The following is a 26,368-nucleotide window of genomic DNA, read 5'->3' on the forward strand; positions in this document are numbered from 1 at the left end:
TGGTTAGCATTTTGTCCTCTAACTCAGATTCCAAAGCCAGAAGGGCCCATTGTGATAATCTACTCTGACCTCCTGTATAACACAGGAGGTCAGAGTAAATATCACACACTTATCTGAACTTCCACAATACTCTTTCAAAAATATATTCTCTACATATTTAAAGAATATAGTAACACGAATGATGCTATCACAGGGCAGATGCAAGCTGCAACAGCTATTACATTTTGTCCTTGTAAGAAGTTCAACGATTGTTTTTTCTTGTAAAGAAGCCTCAGAATGCTTAGAATTATAATCTCCACATTTCATTTTATATTTTTTTTTCTCAGCAACAGGGCAATTTAGCTCTCAGGCAATCCTGGATCTAAAAAACATCTGGAATAACTGAAGGTTTTTTTAAATGAAAAGTGGTAAGAATATGTTCAAATTGTTCTTCAGAACACCAGATCATAATTAGTGTTTTATTTCTCTGTCATTTTAATCCAATGTTCAAAAGTTAATTAGTTTAGGCAAATTATTTTCCTCTGATTTGTATTTATTTATTTTATGCACACTTGGTATTTTGCAATACACAGTCAAAAGGAAATGAATTAATTTTGTAAAGTAAGGTAAACACCACAGATAGAATAAATGTCTTGTTTTTAACACATTTCTTCTATCATCTGCATATTAGCAGATACTGACAAATCAAACTGATGAAACTATTAGCAATACAAAGAAGCTGAAAATAATAAAATACACTTGTACAACATCTGATAGTATTAAGACATTAGCCGGTCCAAAACGATGTCAGAACAAAATAGGCTTAATTTACTAAACAAAAACAATCAATGCATAAATATGCAATTCACTTATTTTGACAACAAAAGCAAACCAGTTTCAGGCTAGTAATATAAGGCATTAGAAGACTTCCCCAGATGAAATTAAGTCATTTAAAAATATAGGGCTGAAAACAGAACAAATCATATTAAGTCACAAATATTATTTTAAACTTTCTTCTTTAAAGTGAATTAGTGCTCAGTTCAGATGTTGGGTTTGAAAAGCCCAAAGATGCAATTCTTTATCCACAAAGCAGGATAAATATGGGCAGCAAGCTTCCCCACATTCCCCAGGCAACTGGTTGTGCCTCAATTGTGTTCTGGAAGGACCACCACTAAGGATGAGTTTAGTCTTCATGTTCATTTATTCCTTGATCTTTCTATCAAGAATGAAAGGAGCCATGAAGGTCCAGATCCTCACAGGTATTTAGGCTTCTAACTGCTATTTAAACCAACGGGAGTTAGACGCTTAAATCCCTTTGTGGATCTCATCCTAATACCATATATAACACTGGTTTTGTGATGTGGGCACCTGACCTGTAGGAACAAGGCTGAGACTGTCAACCATGTTACATAGGTGACTAGACAGTGGACTACAGGTAATAATTTGCAATCTCAATCATAAAGATATTATTTTGAATTTAGCTCAGGTCACTTCAAAACATGGCTTACATGCAAAAATTTGTCTTATCTAGTTGAAAGAAAAATTGGGGAGGCAGAATGGTTCAGAGAGGATAACACCTACTGAAGGAAGAAGAAATGGATTGGCAGCTGCTCCACATATCCCTGCTAATTCGCCCCGACCTTTTGTTGGCAATAGCTCAACCCATAGCATCTCCCCCAGAAGACCCTACTAGAGCAAAGGATGGCAGCCCATACACCTCATGTCCTTTTTTTCCATTTGAACTCAAATTCAGTCTGATACCACTTTCAGCTCATTGTCAACCAGTGTAGCCAATGTTTCTAACGTAACAAATGACTGTGGTTTCATGGGAGGTTAAGCAGCAAGAAAAGCTGAACCAGAGCAATGGTTATCCTGTTTTATATAAACGCCTCTTGTAAAAAAAACACAGGGAAACAAATACTGAAAATACGATACTGTCTCAAAATCCAAACTTGTCTCAAAATCCAATACTTTTCAAAATTCTCAATGAAGCATTAGTGGGTTTTTAAGGTAGACATACAAAGCACAATCAGGTTTAAAATAGTAGTATACAAAGATAAGGATTTCTATATTAAATCCTTGGCCTAAGTTTCATATTATATAGAGACACTATTACCCTATTGTATAACATAATTATAGTAATTTTTAGCACATTACAGAGCAGTACACTTGAAACATGTAATTTGTTACCAAATTGTTTTTTGCATAATACTATCAGAAAATATCTACTCATGCTAACCTATGCCAATAAAAAGTGCTGCTTCTCACCTAAAAAAAACCCAAACAAAACCCAAATCCTTTAATAGAAACTTCCTTTAGGTTCAACAAGTGAGTCTGATTTTGGGGGGCTGTCTTTTTGGATTGCAAGTTTCTCAGGGCAGGTATCATTGCCATCTGTGTCTTGTTCAGCATAGAATCCATAGCTCTAGATAACAGATCTAGTGTTCTTGTTACGGTCTTTAAGATGCATCCTTTCTGATGCTCAGTGGGAGAGAGAACCTCCTGCTTGACTCACAATGGGTAGAGAGAATAGTGTTGCTTCTTGGTCCTTTGCTTGTACATTCTTGACAAAAGGGAGGGTGTAGGGTACTCTAAGTCTCCAAAAATATACAGAAGGCATCTTTACCCATTCCTGGCTCCTGAGGAAGGAGCAGATTGGGTGAAGGGAAAAGAGGAACTTTTTATGTTCCAGAAGGCCTCCTAGAAGGCAGAGGACAGCAGGCTGATAGATGGATTTAATTGGGATGAAAAAGGAGTTCTCAGCTCCCCACCCCCAAGTGCACCCTCTCCTCCTGTTTTGGTCCTGTGAACCTTACAGTAGTCAGTTTGCCTGCTTAGAAATGGTGGTTGCAACAGAAGAAAGACATTTCTTTAGGATAGGGGATGAGTTCAGGCAACAGACAGAGCAAAAGAAGCTAGCCATGAAAGGGACTATGCCAGATCCACAGGTCCTGTGTCACTGTCTGACTCTCTTTAAAGCTGTTACCACCATGATGATCCATGTAGTAGCAGAGATCTCTTTCACCCATAAGATAGAGACAGACTGGTACAGGGGAACAGAGTGCAAACTATCAAAAAGCGCAGAGCTAGATGTATTCAAGGAAATGAGGAACAGTTCATTCTAGCCTAGCAGGTTCCTTCTTGAAGAAATGAGCTTTGTGAAGAGATTCTGTATCATGGTAGGGATGGAATTCTTCTCCCACAAACTACAAAGTACTAATGGACCTGCTCTACAGCAGTTTCAAGATAGCAGCAGCAAACACAGCTTCTGTTTTGATCCTCCATGGGATGGAAGGTGTTTGACCAGAAGATTCTCATAGTGATGAATCTACTACTGGCCATATCTTCTCTCCCCTAGCCGTAGAGCAATAAGGTAATGACCCTCTCATTCCCCACAAAGTGGAACCACAAAATTGCTTCCCATTTGGTCTTCCACAGCCTTTTCCATGATCGGACTCCAAGGTAACACAATTATTATAATTTAATAAGATCATACAGCTAACAACTGTGGCTAGTTTTAGAAGTAATTACTGAAATTGTTAAGCTCTTAGGATTCTGATTAAAAAAACACAATGAGGCAAGATTTTATGTAGCTGTTCTCCCTCTCTACACTCCATCTATAAAGAGAAATATCAATTCTGGCAAATAGAAATTTAGACACAAAGATGGGCAAATTAATAGGCTCCCCCTTCACACTTAGTGACACAATCAATGGGATTTAAATTATTTAAATACAAATTAAAAGCTTAAATTTTATATTTTTTCACAGCAGAACAAGATGGCAGCATTTCAGATAAGATATATATTTAAAGAAAAACTAAGTAGCTCAAAACCCTAAGAGTGTGTTTCAAATAACTTAAGAACCTTAAAAAGGTCAAATGGGTGTAACATTTCTCTTAAAAATTGTAAAATGTATGGCAGAGTTGAGGTGTATCTTTAATGATTTCCACCTCATAAAAGAACATATGATGCACATGCTCTCATGACAACTAACACAAGTGCACAGATGGCTTCAACATATTCAACTCAGTGGTAAAGTTACTGAGGTCCTAAAACCAATCATCTTCCTTATGAAAGTGTTTGAAGTATTTAATATGGTATTTGCATGTGTATTAAAATATGAACACTTTTGCATGCTAATATGGAGCTGGAGTATATCTGAAAGCAAAGTTCTCTTAATGTCTGGAAAAGAGTAGCAATGAATACACATACCAAAACAACAAACCTTATGTATTAGCAACAAGCGCTACATTTCATCTTACTTTAGTAGATTTAATATCCTGCAGAAGTGATCAGAATGGTTACCCTTTAAGAGTATACACAGAGTTATTTATGTACTAAAAACCCAATGGTCCTGGGGGTCATGGGATCACACAGTTGTGTTTTATGCAACTTTACAACAGTTAATGTTTCTGATTGTAGGAACACACTTAACTTAAATATCACAGCTCTGCTATTGTTATAGTAATCATATGTGTCAAACTGACTAGAAGACAAATATAGTATTTTCTATGTTTTCCAGTTTGTTTAGTTTGACCATTTTACAGAAGTTTGCATTGTCACTTGGTTGCATGGGTCTTTAACACAGCAGTAAGGTCGGAAATATGTTCTGGAATAGCTATTCATCTTTAAATTAAAACCCTTATTCATTCCAGAGTAGCAGTCATGTAGATAGGCCCTGAAGCACACTGGCAACGTCACATGGGAAAGTCTGCACAACTGTTGACCAGGTTGATCCCGAATTGTGGATAAAGAGGAATTCCAGGTATTTTCCAGTCCCCAGGTACAGTGAAATAATGTTTTACAATGGAAACGCTGACAGTATTAACTATTATGATGTAAGTGTGACAATATAATAGCAATTCCTAGATTGTTCTCGGTAGCTAGCTGGTTGAAAAGCTTTACCAGGCTCTATACCCAATTTCAATGTTTCAGAAATACTCTAAAATAAAAATCTGCTGAACAACTTTGAATAAGATGATCAATAATAAAATCCTAAGAGGTAACATCAATTAAAATTGAGATTGTAGCGTATTTTTGCTTCTTTATGGTGTATAAGGAAGGCCTGACAGTGTTTTTTTCGCTTTTTACCTTAGAAATATCAGGAATGCCAAGGCTGGTATCCCCTCTTTTTGCTGGAAGACTTCTTGGAGATATAAAAATTGTGCTTCAGCCATTAACTGAAGAGTTAAGGGTATCAAATTGTAAACAAAGATGTCACTTTTCCCAGGTAGTTCTCCATTATTTAAGGTAAATATATGTTAGCAAACCCAAAAAGTTTTAAACAGTCTGAAAAAAAATCACCTCCCTTTAATTAATTAGGTTCCACTTCATCAGAAAGTATAACAGCATAATCCAGTGAGATCGCCGATCACCGCAGAGTGTTCCAGACACAAACTGAAATTTGAATGTAAGGGACAAGCAGAAATAGATCCTTTAGACAGAACAGAAACAAACAAAAATCAAATCAGACCTTCCTTATACTTCATAATGAAGCACAAAAGACTGACAACCTCCCCTGAGCCTTTACACGTTATCCTTTAAATGATTCCTACGTACAGAAGTAAGACTAGACTAATCACCTACTTTAGTACTTTGGAAGGCATAAAATATACCACTACATCTATGCTAAACAAATCTAATTCTATTTACAATTATAAATATAATCCAAGAAGCATTTTTTTAAAGAAAAATAAGGTTAAAAATTGGTATGCACCCTGAGGAGTGAAATTTCACAACAAAAACAATACTTATTTTAAAACATCAATACCTGTGAACACCCATAATCTGAACTTGAGTTCTCCTGTAACTGGGACATAAATGTTTAATTCTCACTTACAATGAATACACTGTAAATACATTACATTAAAATAGGTTTACATTATACATTGGACATTATTCAATACATTGTAAATACATTATATTAAAATAAGTTTAAAGTAAAAACTTTGTTGAAAGAAGGAAGCACTCCCAAAATAAAATGAGACCTTGCACAGAGCGACTCTAGGGCAGACATCTGTCAGGTGAAGAGATGTCTAGACTGAAACATGTCTAAATAGCTCCAGTATCCTGAAAGACAAACAGAATGGAGGCACCTAGCTAAAAATCATATGGTGACATCTGTGTGTGAATGACAGACATCTGTGCACTTTTCTTTGGATTTGGGATTTTCTTCAAGATTCTGTACAATTTAAATCAGAATGGAGGTTTATAAAAGCAGAAAAATGGTCTTTAGTTGTTTCACGAAATGATTTATAAAACACTGGCATTGGTATGAAGAGTTCAGAAATACTAATTTAGGTCCATAGAGGTCACTGGTTCATTGATGCTTTGAGGCACTTCTCTTCCAGTGGACAGGTATTTACTGCATCAGTTTCAATTTTCTTTGCTGATGATCTTCTGTGTAGTGACGGCCTTCTTCCACGCAAAATGTTATGCCTATTTTTCCAATGGACAAGAAGAAACATTGTACAGCATCTGCTACAAAGGTGGCAATAATGGAGCTGATCCCAAATGAGAGATCATGTCTGGTGGTCTGTGTTCACTAATAGTGTCTAAAGAGACAGGAGTTTTGCAAATATGAGTACATAATGTAAATACCAATTCACAATAGCATTGGTGCCATTACGGAGGAAAGAATGTCTCATTCAGAGAAATGCAAAAAGTAGAAGAAAACCATTCATCCACTAACATCATCATCTCTCTCCTCCAAAGACTTAACAGCAGCTAAGGGAGTTTAGATTATCAAAGATATTATCTCTTGTGGTGAAAAAAACACAACCCATCTCAGAATAAATTAGTATATAGCCAAATCACATTGCCTTTGGTTTACAAACTCAACATTTTCATCATGATTTTACTGAACACCAAATATTTGTTTCTAAACCTGATAGTAGGTATGTATCCAACTAAGGAAGAGTTTCTAATACATTATCCTGAGTAACACTATTATTGTACTTCATATGAAAGACAGATGTACCACAAGTCAACACACCTTGACATAATAGAAATTTGAAAAGAAAATTGCTTTTGGGTTTTCTGTGTGTTATCAGTTATGACAGGAAGTACCTGACACAAATTTTATATCCAGTACAGGAGGAAGCAGGTAATTTTCTTTCTTTTTAGTTTTTGCTATAAACTCATGTGGTTGGTTTTGCATTTATCTGTTGTGTCATTTAGGCTGGACTGTAAAACATTGCCGCATTTCATCCATTTGAAGGGAAAAAAACCTCTTAGCAGACACATCAGAGTTTTAAAATAGATACCAGTCACTGTCAACAAAAGGAGAGAAAAAAGTGGCTTTTCAGTCTAGTCTGATCTTACACTAGCTTAAACAATTTTCAAACAGCACATTACAGGCCAGATCACAAGGTCTTATGCCACAGACCAAAACTAAAACACTACAACCTATAAGACAGAGACACTCCTGTCATTCCTCTATTGTTAAATGTTAAAACTTCACTTTCACCTGGATTTTAATACATCTTATTGTACACATTTTTTTTTAAAAAGGGCATCAAGAATATGTTTTTTTCATCTTCTCTAATTTAGGCCACATATGTGGTTATTTAAACACAAAGTGCCATCAATTAACAAAGGGAAAACAATTACTAGATACAGGAGAATAAGAGCTCCCCACCAAATACATAATATGTACTAATTTCATGAATATAGTTAACATTTTCCCTCTATTTTATGGAAGATTTTAATTTCTTTTTTGAAGAAAAATGTAATCACAAATTCACAGGAAACAACACTGTCAAATGAATTCCATACCAGCATACGTAGTGAGTCACTGAGTGAAACTCTTTTTTATGAACACATTAGGAAAGCTGGCATTCAGTTCGAGGACAACTCTATTATCAATTTGTGAACAGAAGGACACATCAAGTAAAGAAAGATCTTTACAAGACTCCAGCAATTTTCTTAAAGATGCAGGGCTTACCATCCTTGTCCCTGTTTAAAAACAAAAGAGAAAAGATCACTTAAAAAAGTTAATGTGAATTGAACCTTTGTTAAAACTACCAGTTTATGCTGTAGCAAGAAATCTTCTACACCTTACTCCTCATTTAAAGTTTATTTCACTACATTTATTTTGACTACCTTTCAAATGAAGGGCTCTTTTCAGGGAGTTTTTGCACTCTTTTGACCACAGAAAGTCTGTGGGACTGCCATGGCTTAACTTGTGTAGAAAAAATAAATCCACAGTTTTCTTCTTGTTCCGGAAAAACTCCAAGATTTCAATGGGAACTTTTTATGAGTACTGACGGGAGGATCTGAACCTACATTACAAAAGAAAGATGGCTCCCTCCCCCACTCAATCTGGATGCCTGGATACTGTGCTCTGACACCACCACTCTCCAATGAGTTCGTAGCAAAAGGTCATGCCAAATCCATGTCTTTACATCACGGCCCCCCCTTCACTGACTGTAATATAATGCTGCAACAAATGCATCCTATTAAGAGCCAGTCTAATGCTAACTGAAGTTAATGGAATTTATTGGCTTTAGTTGGAACTGGATTCGGATAATAGAGAATATAGATTTTAACACACATCAGAATTCTTAAAGAACTGTGAACTTTTCCTACAGACAATGAACTGTAATAGAAATACATTTCTTATGGCTAAAAAGTCATTTTTGTGAACAAGCTCCACAAATAGATCACTGTGGGATAAAAGATATGACATCTTCTATGTTTTTAACATTACCTGTGCTGTGTACAATTAGGAATGTTTCTCAAAAAATTAAAAATGTTAAAAGGATAAGTACAGCGCATCTTTTCTCCTCTGTCCCTCATAGAAGGGACATCTTATCATGATATTTACCTTTACAGGTTGGTACAAGATTTTGAGGGGAGGAGGGATTTGAACATGGGATTTTAGTTTGGGCCCTTCTCTGTTTACTAGAGTTTTGTTACTTCAATTAAGTGCCCATTACTTCGTACAAATGCACAGCAGGTGTCTTAAAAATCTGTCATTTTACTTTGTTGTTTAATTTGTTCCTTGGCAAAATTCTTTGGCACTGGCTCAATAGAGAGCAATAATTGTTCAGTGGGACAATTTTGTTCCTTAGCTGTAAAATCAGCATTCCCATATATCCGATCCACCTAGCCTGGCACTGTTGGGAAGACCCATGCATGGTAGTTATCAAGGAGGCAATTCAGGAAAATTCTTGAAGCCCAAAATTCTATGGCAGGGGACACATCAACAGACTCCACAAAATGTTTCAAATGTTTAATTGAAAACATCTGCCTCTATTTAATACATAAAATAACAAAGATACATTAGCAATAATTTTAGAGAGCACATAACTGAGAAGACCAGTTAATATACAAAGAGCTCTGTGTCCTAAGCAACATATTAGACTTAAGTCATGTAGCAGAGACCCTGGAATTATCTGGCACTGCTCCCACAAATGCTCTCACCTCACTCCCCAGACCACTCCAATTTGCACAGTATTCCATTATTTATTTTACATTCAATTTATTCTACACTGCTCTCAAATTTAAATTTGCAGCAAAGTTTTGTATTTCAAGTGATCAACTATACGTTGAAGCTGTCAGGGGAAAGCTGAAGATTTTGACAGCTGGGTAGGGGACAGTTGGGGCTTTTGGCACACAGGAAGGCATGGGAGGTGTTTTGGTAACTAGGAGGGAGTTGATTATTTTGGCACTAAAGAGGGTATTCAGCTTTATCACCCCTTTTTTGTGCAGTGCAAAGGTGGCTGTAAATTTTGGGGAGCAGGGTTTGCCAAGAACCTTTGGTAGTAAATAGCTGCCCCAGTGCATCCTGTGTCAGAATCTGACAATACCTACAACAATGAAAAATGAACATACTAGTTTGAGGCTTCTGTTAAAACTATCAGCAATGTTGACATTCAAACTGTTGACTGACTTCAGAGTTCACCATGAGATGAAGGAGAGCAGTTCCCATCTCTCAGAGTTATCATTTCAGGCTGTTGGCAGATTCAGGCAGACAACATTGCATTGCTGCGACCGAATGTACCCCTGTATTCACACCCTACACACTACTGTAATAATCTTTGTACAAAATTTGCCTTGTGAGGTATCATCTGAAAACTAATAACTCACTGGTCAAAAATATCATGGTGAAATGCGTGTAGCACCATTTATATGTAAAGTTATGAAACCCTCCTGTATGATGTTCTTATCCCCAGCTCAAAACCACACAATCCTGCCAGAGCAGAAGTATCCTGAATAAAGAAATGTGTGTTTACCTAAATTTTCATATAAGCAGTAAACAGGGTCCTCGAGACAGCAGGGAGAGGAGATGACAAGAGACAAAGCAAATTTGCATTTCAGCAAACACAGGTGAGAAGAAACAACATGGAGCCTCATTCTCCACCTCCATGTTGCCTTCTTTACTGTTTGAATAAACTTTGCTTTCAGGGGTAACCCTCAGAAGAATCTACTTCAAAGTTAACTGAACTATAAAAGAAAAGGAGAGAAAATCCCAAGCACTCTCTCTCTCTCTCTTTCATCTAAAATGACAAAGGAACCAGCCTTTTGACTTTGGGGGAAGATTCTGACCTGAGATTTGGCTAGCCACACCGCTGGGAACATGCAGTAAGGATTTTTACCTTGAACCAAGTGTACCTTTTTAAGTTTTAGCTACTAGAAAGCATTTTATCTTTTTTTTTGGTAATCATTTATGACCCTATACTTGTGCTCACTTGAAACCTATATTTTTGTAGTTAAATAAACTTGTTTTTTTAAAATCTAAACTAATCCAGTGTTGTGTTTCAACTGAACTGTTTGGTAACGCCAGTTAAAGTAGCAAACTGTGGAATATTGATCCTTTACAGGGGCAACAGACTTTTAATATCTGAACTGCCTAGGAAAGGGCTGGACAGTGCAGAACACACATTTTTGGGAAAATCTGGGACAGGGAGTGTGTTGGGTAGTTACCCAAGTTGGCAGAAGCCAGAGTGTGACTGGAGTGTTTCTGATAGGCTATTGGGGTCAGAGTAGCTGGACCAGGGCTGCAGCTATTCACTGACACTCAGGGTGTGACCTGCATGCGGTCTGGCTGTTTGTGAGTAGTCCAGTTTGGGAGCTACAACAGGAAAGCATTGTGACGCACTGAAGGTTGTGGGGCAGGTGCTGCCACAACCCCTCACTGGTCTGCGTTGCACGCCAGAATATGACAATTGCTCAGCGTATGGTTCACATTCTGGAGGCTATCTTCAAAACTAAAAGGCCTAGAGCAGGGATTGGCAACCTTTGGCACGGGGCACACCAGAGAAAGCTCCTGGCGGGCCAGGCCGGTTTGTTTACCTGCCGTGTCCGCAGGTTTGGCCGATAGGAGCTCCTACTGGCCGTGGTTCACCGGCCCAGGCCAATGGGGGCTGCGGGAAGGGCGACCAGCACATCCCTCAGCCTGCGCCACTTCCAGCAGCCCCCATTGGCCTGGGACGGTGAACCACGGCCAGTGAGAGCTGCTATCGGCCGAACATGCAAGCACGGCAGGTAAACAAACCGACTTGGCCCACCAGAGGATTTCCCTGATGGGCCGCGTGCCAAAGGTTGCTGATCTCTGGCCTAGTGGCTTCAGGCCAGAACCTAGCTGCCCTACGACAAGATCATTCTAGCTCAAATGCTTACATAGCCAGTCATAGTAGGATCATCCTTGTACAGGGGGATCCTCCAGTGGTGTAAAGGTGGTGCGATGGTTCCTACACCATCTATCTCCTGCAGCCGGTAGGGAAAGGGGATGTGTCTAAGGCTTTCCTGTGCCCCTGTGAGTTCCATCTCCCATAATGGTCCCTTTGTGCTGCTCTTATACTGGGGAAACAGCCCCAGCACACAGCTTGCTGAGGAAGCACAATGGTGGCTAAAACTTACCTTTATATCACCACCTCCTCCCAAGTTGCACTGTGAATTGCTAGACCACAGACAAGGATCATGGCCTTAATATTGTTTTTAATGGGAATTTATTTTCTGGAGCACATTATTCACCGATTTAAGCATAATCCGCAGTTAAGCAGCAATTTACATGGTCACATAATTGCATGATACACGTGGCCCTGCAGGTAAAGAACAAAACTGCAGGACCCAGCAACTGAAAACAGCATCCAATTTGGACACGATATTAATTTTATAATACTTAGTAAATGAATGAATCAAACTGGTTGCAGCCAGCAAATCTTCTCAAAAGAGGCTTCATTTTTGTCTGCCCACAAAGCCACCATGGAGTTAATGCTCTAATTGGAACAGGAGGAGTTTTCCCTGCTGAGTTTACAGGCTTTAACAATATCAGAATGAAACCAAGTCAATGCTGCCAACTCTTGTGAATCTATTGTGAGAAATGCCGTTTTGGTCTCTGCTTAGACAGTCTCACAATACTGTGAAAGCTGCAGCTTCCCACAATTCTGGGGGAGTGAGCGAGATATTTTCCTCACACAATGCCCAGATTTCCACTGCTGTCTCACAAATACCTGTGTAATTCACTGGCAATGTGTGTGCTGTGACTCTTTGTATTAGCTAGTCCACAGAAGACAACCATATGCTTTCTACCACCAACTACTCTTATAGATGAAATAGAAGAGGTCTGTGGTGTGGATCTGAAGGTTTTGGATACAAAACTTGCAGATGATCCGGGTAGGAATGAAAAAAAAACTACATAGATATATAAACATATATATATAAAAGTTAGTGTAAAGACCCTGGAGTAATTGTTGGGATGATTTTATACCGAAAAACACTGAATTAAGAAGTTAATTTGGATGTTGTGCTATTATGTGTTTTAATGTTGCATTTTGATTATTTGGTTTTGCTTAATGGGAGGTTTTCCCTTTAAAAATAAGGTCTGTGGTTGAGACTAAGAGCAATGTGTGGGAGATCTTGCCTGTGTGTCAGAGAGGAGGATCCTACTTGAGGTAAGCACCCAAAAACTCAGAACTGGACTTAACAAACACATCTTTCCAGAAAACAAGCTTCATTCATGATGGTGTTAACATTAGCACTTACAAGCATTGCTAGCGTGCTGTGGAGCCTTCACTTGTAAGTCATCAGCTTGAACCCAGCCCAGTTCAGCAGAGAATAAAAGTTTTCCCATCTAATGGTAGCCATATATGAGATAAATTTAATGAGTCTCAGTTTTATCTGCCATGTCACAAATTCACCACTATGGTTTACATTAGATTGTAAACTCTTCAGTGCAGAAACTGTCGTTTACTATGTGTATATATAGTGTCTAGCACAATGAAGTCCCAATCTCAGTTGGGGTCTCCAGTGATAACTCCTGTAGTGAGACAGAAACTGCCTTATTATACATTCGTTAGAGTTGGTAACAGTGTTAAATTGCCACACACTTTGGGGGTGTGCAAGGAAATTTCAGAAATTAGGCCCTAAAACACAGTCTGATCATAAAAAAGAAAACTCATAAAAAAGAAAAAAAGTCTGACTCATTATTTTTGAGCTGCCATCTTGTTATATGATTTAAGGTCCTTGCTGCTGCTGGGAGTGGGAGGACTGGACCAAGGAAACCACCAGATTTTCAGTAATGCCTACAATAGAAGGGACTTGTTCACTGGTTAGACACAGAGAGCTGATGCAGTGCACTTGGGAAGTTTTGAGGCATCCCCTGCCAGGTTAGGTAACTAGGCTCCAAGACTCTCCTAGCAAGTTGTCTCCATAACAACTGCCATGAATAGGCCACCACAATAGTTTCAGGATAGGTGGATTGGATATAGTAGTAACTCCACATGTGGTCTCACCATGAAAGGTCTTCTATAATATATGCTATAATATAATCTGACTTGTTAACAGCAGTAAGTGCTCAGGAGCTTAGTTCCTTTCTGTTCACTGTTCAGATATTATTTTGCATGTAAGTGTTAACAAGTGAATTCAAATATTAAGAGAGAATGTGGCAACAAACCTTCATTGCTGGCAAAGAGGAAACACAGCCTGCAGACATTATACAGGGTAAACAACCAAACTATTCATTGCTCGGCCTTTCTGTTCTAGTGAAAAGGTCAGATCGATTGTGGGCAGAAACAATGCCATCATAATAGATAAGCATGAGAGTGGGTGGCCAAAAGAACGTATATTTTTATAAAATGCTTTATTCAGTAAGCCTCTTGGAAATCTGGTTTGTACGACCAGGAAATATGCCTTTTTTAATCTAGCTGCAAAACAGATTAATTTAAAACAGACTGACATTTCACTCCATATTCTTTATGGAAATATGTGTATAATATGGATTTGAGATATACTCTATGCAAGGTGGGTTATACTTTATGCAAGGTGGGTTTTGTACGGTATCACTGGAAAGGCTATAATTTCCTGAATGTGATTATCCAATTTATATGCCTGTATAATTTCTGTATCTGAAGTTAGGAATATTGACTATGTATCTGTATTTCAGCTATGCTACTTTGGGTAACGCCCTCTCTATAACGACACTATATAATACTTCAGGTACAACAATGGAAAAGCTAGACAGGGCACATGGCCCATCAGCAAGGACAATGGACTGTGAAAAGTCCTTCCTGTGGACACTCCATACAGCCACTGACCCATCAATGCTGTGATACTACAGGGCCAGGTGGTCTTGTCACCTGATACTAAACATTACCTGGGAATTCTTGTAACTTTCCACTGGAAGGGGAGGGTGTGTGTGTCAAGTTTGGGAAACAAAGGATTCCTGCCATATGTAAATTCTATTTAAGTGTGGGGAGGAAGGCAAAGGGGGCTCCTCTTCTCCATGGTCTGTCTGCTCAAGAAGAAAGACTGCTAAAGCTACCTGAAGGGAAGGTAGGTGGGGAGGGGAGCTGGGGAGTCCAGACTGAGACAGGGGTGCAGTCTGAAAAGAAATATAACTGGAACTCTGAACCACAGAAACTTTTCAACCTGCCTAAAACAACATTTAGGGTAAGAAATTACATTTTGTAACCTGTTTCTTAAGTATATAGATCTTAGCTTGTGGACTTTGGTTTATTTGCTCAGTAATCTGTTCTGTCTGTTATCTCTTATATTCCCTTAAAATTCACCTTCTGTAGTTAAAAAACTTATTTCTTGTTTATAATGTAATCCAGTTTATGTAATTTCTAACTGGGGGGAGGGGGGTGAAGTTGTTGTGCATATCTGCCTCCACATTGAGGGAGGGGGTGAATTTCATAAAACCTTTGGGTTTGTATCCCTAAAAAGGAGTGGGCACCAGAGTGTTGGAGCAAGCCCCTAAGGCTGAATCTTTTCAGAGCAGATCTTTGTCTCTTTGTGCAGCTGGGTGTGGCCCTGCGTATGTGTTTGGCTGGAAGAGGCTTGTAAGCCTAACCCAGCAAGGCCAGGTAAAGAGGACCCAGGCTGGCAGAATAGGCTGACTCAGTAGCATCCTAAGGGAAGCAACCTGTCACACAGACTACAAAACACATACAAGTTTAGGTTTTGATCAATTTGTTCTGGGAAGAGTGAACCTTCACCTGTTTTCCTTTCTTCCTAATGCTGGTTGGATGTTGGCCATAGGTCAACAGCATGAAACCATGTTATATGGTATTTATGTACGAGCTATAAAGGGGTATTCAACAATTAGAAGCCATGTTGTAAATTTTCTTGCACACGCGAAGCCCAGTCCTGTGAGATTATGATAGCTCTAACCACCTACTGAAGGCAATGCGAATGGAGGATTCTCAGCCTCTTGCAGAATCAATTTTAAAACTTGTTCTTCTCATGTCTTTCTCATATTGCATTAATTTAATTGCTTCCTTTTAGGCTTCTATCTTCCTCTTTCAACTAAACCCATGAAAATATTCATCAAATGTACAAGAACCGAAAGGAAATCTTTGCTCATGACAGTGTGTGCAGTTTTCCACCATTTTAAATAATGAAACCACATGTTGAAGTCTAACAGGATTAATGTAACGTTTTGTAGAGATTCTTTTCCCTTCACAAATTCCTCATTCAAGAGTCTAAAGCATATTTTACTTCAGATTGTGAAAGGTACTACCATCTGTAAGAGCTAGAAAGGGCTAGAAATTTAAGCTTTGCAAAAAGTTACTTTTTTTCCTTTCTGCATCAGTGGAAAACACAAGTAAATTGCATTGTAAAGTACTTTTTAACTTTAAAAGAGACATTATCTTCTAGTAAAAGTGACAAAAACAATGGAGAATATGATTCTATTCTGCCTGATGTGTATTCTGCAAGAAAAGTCTGCTTATTTGATCAAAAGACTCACACTTTATAAATGTAGTCTATCATACTCCATACAAATACCATAAAAGGAAAAAAAGGCATAGGAAAACCAGTGACATTATCCACAAGGATTTTTTCAGCCAAACAAGCTTTAAGAATTTGTAACTCTTAAAAATCCTAGTAAAAAAGACCAACTTATTAGAATACTAAATTACTCTAATATTACCTTTATGAAACTGCTTGCCAAACTAAGTCAAGCCATATGGCTGATTAAGTCAAAATGGGACCTTAGAGCAATTTAGTAATTTTTAATTTTATTGTATTGGGACTTATTTTTTTAAAGAATATTTAAGATCTGGAACTAAGTCTTATTTTATGCAATATCTAGTTCTCGCTTCCTACCAGGATACAGCATATGAAAAAACAATAATGCAATTATTCATGTGTTTCCTTACCCAGTATGTCCAACTGCCGAAGATGAGTACAGTTAGCGGCAAGTTCTTCAATGTCCGTGTCACACACAGACCTGTTGGCTGTAAGAAAGAGCTTTTGCAAGTTTGGGAGCTTATGCGCAAGGTTTGTGAAGCAGCCAGTACTGCTTTGTAGTGTAGGGCACCAACCAAGATCAAGCTCCTCCAAGAGCTGACATCCCGAAGCCAGTTCTGCTATTCCATTTTCAGTAATGTTTTTACATCTCCACAAATCCAGAGTACGCAGTTTTTTGCACTTTGCTCCCATCATACTCGCTATCAGGTCATAGTCTTCAATCTGTGAAGAAAACAAGCACCATTTCTTATATATCGTTATTCCCAGTTATACCCAAGCAGCTTTGTTTGCTAATACATCTATTGATCGGTCTTCAGTGTTTTTCATTTCTAAGGAATTTGGAGAGGAGTTCATCACCACATTGGACAGGTCTCATTCTGTTTTTTTAAAAAAGACAATGGCAAGGTAAATTTTCCATCAGTTTTTAAACTTTTTTTGATTTTAAAATTTACACTCTGAATAAGAAAGACCAATTAAAATCTAAAACCAAAACTGATTTTCTTCTCAACATTCTTTTTTACATTGCTAGCGCATTTTTTGTAAGAGCTGTTTTTCCCCCTAAAGGGTAATTAAGTTTCATTGACAGTGGTCTGTCCTGCTTATATAAAGGGGCAATTGGAGGGATAACAACAGAGCTATTGGTGGTTTAATGGCACTTAATAAAATAAACAGTGTTCATACATCTGCATATGGACAGAAGAATAAGTCTCATCCCTTTTCAAGGTTGAACAAAGGTTGAATCTTGATCTAGCCTTCAGGGAAGCACTGCCAGTCCCCACTATGGAAGTTAGGGGGAATGAAGAAGTGAGCCATTGTATGGGCAGTATAACCCACTATCAAAGGAGTGATAGGAAGTCTAGACTGTTGGAAGAGCTAGTTGGTAATGCTCCCTCCAGTTTCTGCTAAGCCAACTGAGGGAGGTCTATCCAGCTCTTCCTTTCTTTTGCTTCCTGATTGGGTGGAGAAGCCCATCAAGTCGCATATTAAGTACTCTGCTGTATTTATAGCCATAGACAGCTGCAAAATAAGGCCCCCTCTATGTCTGCCTCTGGCATTCAGGTACAACATTGTTTAGGAGGGACCTCTCTATCAGCAATTCCTTTTTTTTTTTTTTTTTTTAAAGTAACAATAAAAACCCACATAGCCCTGGGAAGCCTGTGACTAAAAATATCTCCACTCAAACTAACTTATTCTGTATACACAGAGATTTATTACTGTAGGGTCGTTCATGAGTGTCAGGCTTCCAAGAATGTATATTTGTTTTAAATAAAAATGAACATTAAACATTAATTTTGGAAACATATGAAGAACTGCATTCACTTTACAAATAGTCAGGGGTGGGGAGATGGTGAGCTAAATTTTAGGCCTGCAAAACTGGCCAGTGTCCCTATAAACACCTACACATTCATTTTTGCCCTATAGGAATAAAGGCTAATGTTAGATAAGCAAATGAAGTAAACTATCTTTTAATACTTTTGTAAACAAAGAAAAGTAAGTTCAGTCTCAGTCATCTCTCTCTCTCTCTCTCTCACACACAAACACGACTTCAATTACTTACCATGACACAGCTACCAAGGCTGAGGTGCTGAAGCTCTGAACAGAAGTTCAGAATGCTGAGCAGTGCTGTTTGCTGCCATTGGGGACCACATCAGAGGCAAATATGGAAAGTGAATCAAAGAGAAGAGGTCAATTAGACATTAAAGGCTGTCACCACTTTCCCTGAAATACAGCTCAAAACCTAGGTTACAGACACCACAAATGCCATTTAATGAGTCCCTAAGCACTCTAACCATTGATTGACTCTAAGCCAAGGTAATCATTACAAGCCTTTATGTAAGTCACTTTGGATGAGATTTTGCATGCCCTAAAGATACCTATATTCCCATGACCTATCAGTTCATTTCCCACAGGAGAGCTGTTGGAAAGTGTGGTAAGTTCAAACAACAAGCAAGGCCAAACCAAAAACACTAGGGACAGGTGACATTGCAGAAGAACAGCAACAGCTCTGACATTCACTGATCAGCTACAGCCTGATGGATCTGCCAATAGAGTCACACAGTATCAGGATTGAACTGGGGACTTTAATGTCAAAGGATTCTCTGTGCTGACAAGGGTACTGACAACCATTGAGCACCTGTCACTAGCAACATGCAGACTGAAATGAATATAACGTTTACTTTACAGTCATGTTTCTGCCATTTTAACATGGCCATTCTGTTCAGAATACTGCCACACAACTAAAAGAATCTGAAACTATATTAGACTCAGGTGTACCTTGCAGAATGTTTATATGCTTAAATATTCAGTTTTATTTCCATAAGACCAGCTGAGGCTACGTGTTTTCATGAAAATTTGTGCTACTAAAAAAAATAAAACCACTCTACTACACTATATTACACTGTATTGCCTTATTTCGTTTTGTAATTTTGAAATATACTCAAACTAAGAAGGCAAAAGAAACCAAAATTGTCATCCATTTGTGGATAAACAGAACTACAAATAAATGTGAGCTACATTTAAAACATTTTATTCACCCTTTAAAGATATGATAATTTGTATTCTGTAGTCTCTGAAACCTATGAGAGTTCATAAACAGGAATAAATATCACAACATACTGCAACATAATATTTGGAAATCCACAGTATTTGTAATAGTTCTTCACTGAGGAAAATAAAAAGCTGAATATAAAAGACAAAACAACTTGTTAATTAGAAGTGCTAAAGGAGAACTAGTCTGCTATCTGTGTATGTATATTAGTAATATATATAAGATTAGTCTAATTTATTTTCTGTACTAAACTTTTAGAAGAAAAATATCTGTGTTCTTGTCCATTTTTCCTCCCAGTTAAGTGTTAGGGCTTAGGAAGGGACATGTGCATCCTGGAGATGAATGCATGGCTGCATAGATGGTGTCGATGGGAAAGCATCAGAAGCGTCAATTATGAGATACTGTTCTAGGAAGGTGGTCTGCTGGGAAGAGATGGGGCCCACCTGACCAAGCAGGGGAAGAGCATCTTCACACACCGACTCACCAACCTAGTGAGGACAGTTTTAAACTAGGTTCAGTGGGGGCAGGTGAGTAAGTATAAACAAAAGACAACTTTAAAAGAGGGTTAGATGTTGGGGAGGGGCAGGAGGCATGGAAAATTAAAATAGGGTCATAGTAGCAACAAGATGGAAATCAGTGAGGGAATCTGCTCAACATCTCAGATGTCTACACACAAATGCAGGAAGTATGGGTAACAAACAGGAAGAACTGGAAGTATTAGTACATAAACTAAATTATGACAACTGGCATCACTGAGACTTGGTATGTGTGTGTGTATATATATATACACACACACACACACACACGTGTTCTTAGGTCCAGAAGGAGCAGACCAGTTGAGAGTCTCTGGGTAAAGATAAAAAGAATAAAAAAATATGGGTAACCTCATTGTAGGGGTCTACTATCGATTACTAAATCAGAATAATGAAAATAACTATTTAAAAAAGGACCTCTGAGTAGATGTAATAACATGAAAGCTTATGCTCAAATAAATTTGTTAGTCTCTAAGGTGCCACAAGTACTCTCCTGTTCTTTTTGAGCATCTAAAAGGCAATCTTCATAGAAAGACTGTATAAAGAACAAGTTGATAGGGGCTCAAAAGGAAGTCCTTTTAACCCAGTTACTACTATGTTGATGTCTCAAGAAGGGGGTTCCCAGATAGGGGAAAAACACACAAATGAAGCCTTTAAAAGATCTAGCAACTTCAGAAAGGGAAAATAGGATATGATCCTGAATAGGAGGAGGATGTACTGATACTGCTGCTAAATATACCCTTAGGGATCTGATGGATAATCCCAAATGTTTTAGTGCTAGCAAATAATCCAAAATAGCAGTAACAGGAGACTCAAAGGTGATGTCATGCTGCACAAGCAGAAAACCGCTTCCACTTTGCTGTATAGGTCAGTCTAGTAGAGTTTTTTCTGCTATACTAAGATGTTCTGGACTTCAGCTGAACAATTTCTTTCACTGGCAGTCAGCTAGCCAGCATCCAAGCTGTCAGATGTAAAGATGCAGGATATTGTTTTAAGATCTGATCTTTGTTTTGCAAAATCACGTTGGGTAGTACAGGTAATGTGATTGGAGGAGAATCATCTGACCCAAACTGGGGCTACCATGATCATTAAGGCTGAACCTTGCCTGAGTTCCCTCAGAAACCTTGATATCAATAGAATGGGTGGTAAGGCATATATGATGTCCTGGTGTCCATAAAATGAGAAAGGCATCTGACAGACCGCCTAGGCTCAAACCACTTCTAGAACAGAACACTTGGCATTTCTTATTCTGGTTTGTGGCAAATAAGTCTATTTTTGCACATCCTTATCTGTGAAGATGTTTTTCAGAATTGAGCCTTTGACAGTCCATTCATGGCTGTCTGGAAATTGTCTGCTGAGGTTATCTGCTAGGGCATTTTGTAAGTCTGGAAGATGCAGAGCCATGGGGTGATTTGATGATGAATGCACAAGGCCCACAGGTGAATGACTTCTTGGCAGAGAGGGGGTAACCCTGCTCCTCTCTGTCTGCTGACCTACTACACTGCAGTTGTATTGTCCATCACCACTGGGATCATGGATCCCTGTAGCAAGGATAAAAATGCCTTACCATGTAGATAGCTCTGAGCTCTAGGGTTTCAGTGGAGATGAGCTTCCTGAGAGGACCATAGGCCCCAAGTATGAAGGTGACCTGAATGAGCGCCACATCCCTGAGCGGAGGCATCTATCACCAGTATTTTATTAGGCAGAGGTGCAGCAAAAGGTATTCTGTTGCACACATAAAATGGGTTCTTCCACTATTGTAATGAAGAGAGGACTTCTTGTTGGACCTTTATCTCCATGTACATCTGGTGCTTGTTTAGTAAGTATACTAATTGCAACCACTCTTGCATGGAGTGTTGCATGCTGTGTGACAGTTACAGAAGGCCATGTGTCAAGGTTCCTTCCCCACTCTGAACTCTAGGGTACAGATGTGGGGACCTGCATGAAAGACCCCCTAAGCTTATTCTTACCAGCTTAGGTTAAAAACTTCCCCAAGGTACAAACTTTGCCTTGTCCTTGAACACTATGCTGCCACCACCAAGCGTGTTAAGCAAAGAACAGGGAAAGAGCCCACTTGGAGACGTCTTCCCCCAAAATAACCCCCCAAGCCCTAAACACCCTTTCCTGGGAAGGCTTGATAAAAATCCTCACCGATTTGTACAGGTGAACACAGACCCAAACCCTTGGATCTTAAGAGCAATGAAAAAGCAATCAGGTTCTTAAAAAAAGAATTTTAATTAAAGAAAAGATAAAAGAATCACCTCTGTAAAATCAGGAAGGTAAATACCTTACAGGTAATCAGATTCAAAACACAGAGAATCAATCCCTCTAGGCAAAACCTTAAGTTACAAAAAGACACAAAAACAGGAATATACATTCCATTCAGCACAGCGTATTTTACCAGCCATTAAACAAAATCTGTTCCTGGCAAAAGCATCACAGATAGACAGACAGATAGACAGACCCTTTGTCCCCCTCCCCCGCCCCAGTTTTGAAAATATCTTGTGTCCTCATTGGTCATTTTGGTCAGGTGTCAGCGAGGTTACCTTAGCTTCTTAACCCTTTACAGGTGAAAGGGTTTTGCCTCTGGCCAGGAGGGATTTTATAGCACGGTATACAGAAAGGTGGTTATTACCCTTCCCTTTATTTTTATGACACCATGTGACCCAGAAGTCTGAGACATGTTCATATACATAGCTCTGGGTGAGCTTGCAGAAAATCACAGAGGCTCACTATGGAGCAGACCCTCTCCTGTGGTAGGTAAGCTCTTGTTGAGATTGACTAACATAGCTCCTGTGAATTCTATACTTCGAGTCAGCAATAGTTGGATTTTCCTTTGCTGATCTTGAGTCCCAGTGTAGTAAAAAGCTCTCTGATCAAGTGAATGAAGTTGGTTGCCTGTTTGGGTGACCTTCCTTAGATAAGCCAATTGTTGAGGTATCGGTATACCTGGGCCCCTTGTTTCCTAATATAAGCTGCCACAACTGCCAAGCATTTGGGAAATACCCTTGGTGTTGTGGAAAAAACAAAGGGCAGGACTGGTCATGAGGCATCCCTATACAGAATCTGAAGCATTTCCTGTGGGCCAGATGAAAAAATGTGAAAGTAGACATTTTGCTGGTTAAGAGCTGCAAACCAGTCTTGGGGATCCAGTAGGGTACTTGTGATGGCCAGATTCACCATCAGGAATTTGAAGTGACAGTTAATCTGTTGGGATGTCTCCAATGTATAGATTCTGAAATGGATCTGATTAGCATACAACCTGCTGCTGTGAGGTAGCCACAGAATTAGCAACAGAAGAGGCAGAGGACCTTCTGTGCTGGAACCTCTGTTTCTTGCACGGTTCTGATGTTCTCTGAGGTTGTAATAATAAAAGGTAGAGGGCATCCGTCTGCTGGAACTTTGAGGGCTGGTCTATATCCTTGTTGAGGCTGATATGTATATGCTCGGTGATTGGAGGGTGGCTCTCGGGTCCTTGAATGAATTAAAGGCTTTGTCAGTTGGTGCATTAAACAGTTTGTAACTTTCAAATGGGAGATCCTCGATGGTTAGTTGGACTTCCCAAAGTATTCCAGAAGATTGGAGCCATTGCAATGGAAGTGGTCATACCAGAAGATATGATAAATGAGGGGCGGGGGAGCTACCTTTTATGGACACCCAGCCAGCCAGCTAGTTAGTTATAAACTCCCTGTTAGTAGCTGTTCTCTACTTGCTTTACCTGCAAAGGGTTAAAAAGTCCATAGGTAAAAGGAAGGGAGTGGGCCCCCGACCAAAAGAGCCAGTGGGAAGGCTAGAACTTTTTAAAATTGAAACAAGACTCCCCTTTTGTCTGTCTGTGTTGTTCTCCCGGAGAGCAGGGTGAAGGACATAAATTTACACTGTGTAGAGTGTAAGCACAGGAGTTTATTACGTACAGCGCTGATGGAGTGTTACCTGGCTTATTAGGCTTAGAGACACTGTTAATTAATTGATTACAATGGAATATATGGATTTTCCATGGGCGGGGCAAAGTGACGGGGTAGGCAGTTTTACTTTCCTGGATACGTTTAGCAGCAAGACATGACAGCACAGTAGCCAATGGTCAAAGGTTACATAATGTTTTTGCCCATGGTTTTAAGTTAACAAATTAACATTTAACTAGTACTTTAATAAATGTATTAGTATAAAATATATATGTTGTCATAAATATAAAGGGAAGGGTAAACCCCTTTGAAATCCCTCCTGGCCAGGGAAAAGCTCCTCTCACCTGTAAAGGGTTAAGAAGCTAAAGGTAACCTCGCTGGCACCTGACCAAAATGACCAATGAGGAGACAAGATACTTTCAAAAGCTGGGAGGAGGGAGAGAAACAAAGGGTCTGTCTGTCTGTCTCTCTGTAGTCTTCTTTGTCGGGGATAGACCAGGAATGGAGTCTTAGAACTTTTAGTAAGTAATCTAGCTAGGTATGTGTTAGATTATGATTTCTTTAAATGGCTGAGAAAAGAATTGTGCTGAATAGAATAACTATTTCTGTCTGTGTATCTTTTTTGTAACTTAAGGTTTTGCCTAGAGGGGTTCTCTATGTTTTTGAATCTAATTACCCTGTAAGATATCTACCATCCTGATTTTACAGGGGGGATTTCTTCATTTCTATTTACTTCTATTTTTATTAAAAATCTTCTTGTAAGAAACTGAATGCTTTTTCATTGTTCTCAGATCCAAGGGTTTGGGTATGTGGTCACCTATGCAAATTGGTGAGGCTTTTTATCCAACATTTCCCAGGAAAGGGGAGGTGCAAGTGTTGGGAGGATTGTTCATTGTTCTTAAGATCCAAGGGTCTGGGTCTGTAGTCACCTAGGCAAATTGGTGAGGCTTTTTACCAAACCTTGTCCAGGAAGTGGGGTGCAAGGTTTTGGGAAGTATTTTGGGGGGAAGGACGCGTCCAAACAGCTCTTCCCCAGTAACCAGTATTAGTTTGGTGGTGGTAGCGGCCAGTCCAAGGACAACGGGTGGAATATTTTGTACCTTGGGGAAGTTTTGACCTAAGCTGGTAAAGATAAGCTTAGGAGGTTTTTCATGCAGGTCCCCACATCTGTACCCTAGAATTCAGAGTGGGGGAGGAACCTTGACATATGTTGAATTTTGATTTGGGGTTCATAGGAATGAAGTAGCTTCTTTGATTGTTTAACGGATACATATTTAAGGGTAAAAGCAAAGAAACAGTGAAAGCATATGGCAATAAAATTGTTTTTCAAGTTGTTTATTTGTGTTTTAGGGCAAACATTCGTTTTTAAAAAAAAGCCATATCTTATACTAACATGCTTAAGCCTTTTATAAACTCAAAATTAAATGTGCAAAAAAACCACATTTTCCTACAAAAAACCCCTAACAACAAAAACAGGGCTTTTTTGTTTTATTTGCAACTTTAAATAAAACAATTATTGCCCCCAACATTTGGTGTTTTGCTAACCAGGCATATTTTAGCAAAAGCAAGGTTATTTTTGGTTATTTTGCTTTCTCTTAGCTAATTATTATTTGCTAGGCCTTTAACCTTTTAACCAAACTCTAAACTTTGGGCCTATACACAAATCCATATACCAGGTTATTACATTAGCGATACATTTTAACCCTTCACAGGGACAGGGCTGGAACTATGCTGTAAAAAGCTTTGAGCCAGGTATGAAAAATCATCAGTGCATACCTAGAAACTACTCATTTGAAACCCCAGATACATAAGTAGATCAGGACATGTCTAGGAAGACATGATTAGGTTTATCTCTTTTTATTTCTTTATGGCTTGTGGACTCCTTTGTGCTAACCCCCAAATGCTTTTGTTTTGCTTGTAACCATTAAGCTGGACCTCAAGAAAACCATTCTTGATGGTTAATTATAAAATTTGCTCTTTTTAAATCTAGCAATAACCTAAGTTCCAATGTATTTTCTTTCTTTTTGTTTTTAATAAAATTTACCTTTTTTAAGAACAAGATTGGATTTTTGTGTCCTAAGAGGTTTATGCACATGTTGTTTAATTAGCTGGTGGCAACAGCTGATTTCCTTTGTTTTTCTTTCTCAGCTCTTCCCCAGGCTGAGGGTAGGGGGGGAAGGGCTTGAGGGTACCCCACAGGAAGGAATTCCCAAGTGCTCTTCCTGGGTTCCCAAAGGGGTTTTTTACACTTGGGTGGTGGCAGAATCTACCCATCCAAGGTCAGAGAAAAGCTGTAACCTTGGGAGTTTAATACCAGCCTGGAGTGGCCAGTATTAATTTTTAGAATCCTTGCGGGCCCCCACCTTCTGCAGTCAAAGTGCCAGAGTGGGGAATCAGCCTTGCCAGAAGCGTTAAAAGCAACCAGCCAAGATGTTCAAGCTAACTACCCTTCAGACACTAAGGAATCTCAGCTGCTCTCTTTCATTCTGAAGCTTCTCTATGATTTGTGATTCCAGTCACATTTCAACATAAGTGTCTGAAAATTTGAAATGCACATCAAAGGCAAGATGAATAGTGGACCTTCCTGACAAATAAATAAAGTTTCTTCTCTTTGGTATCAGAATTGGAGGCCCTTGACGTTTAGATGTTTCACGCACTGCTGCTACAACCACCAGGGATCCAGGGACTGGGTGGGTATAAAAATACTC

General features: G+C 38.9%; 1 protein-coding gene across 7 annotated transcripts in view; it reads right to left on the reverse strand.

The window, feature by feature from the left end:
- Nucleotides 1–444: 444 nt before the first annotated feature.
- The window catches only part of FBXL4 (F-box and leucine rich repeat protein 4), a 131,531-nt gene continuing 105,607 nt past the window's right edge, over nt 445–26,368 (reverse strand). For 4 of the 7 annotated variants that reach the window (XM_077812846.1, XM_077812849.1, XM_077812848.1 and 1 more), the window contains 3 exons: nt 18,236–18,307; nt 16,587–16,899; nt 445–7,935 (listed from right to left, as the gene is read on the reverse strand). In XM_077812846.1, the coding sequence (XP_077668972.1) occupies nt 7,772–7,935; nt 16,587–16,899; nt 18,236–18,307 (549 nt within the window). In that variant the 3' untranslated portion in view covers nt 445–7,771. The remainder of the gene's footprint in view (nt 7,936–16,586; nt 16,900–18,235; nt 18,308–26,368) is intronic. The other 3 variants (XR_013345602.1, XM_077812851.1, XM_077812850.1) reach the window with 3 other exon arrangements.

The sequence above is a fragment of the Eretmochelys imbricata genome, chromosome 3 (genome assembly GCF_965152235.1).
Source record: "Eretmochelys imbricata isolate rEreImb1 chromosome 3, rEreImb1.hap1, whole genome shotgun sequence".
NCBI lineage: Eukaryota > Metazoa > Chordata > Testudines > Cheloniidae > Eretmochelys > Eretmochelys imbricata.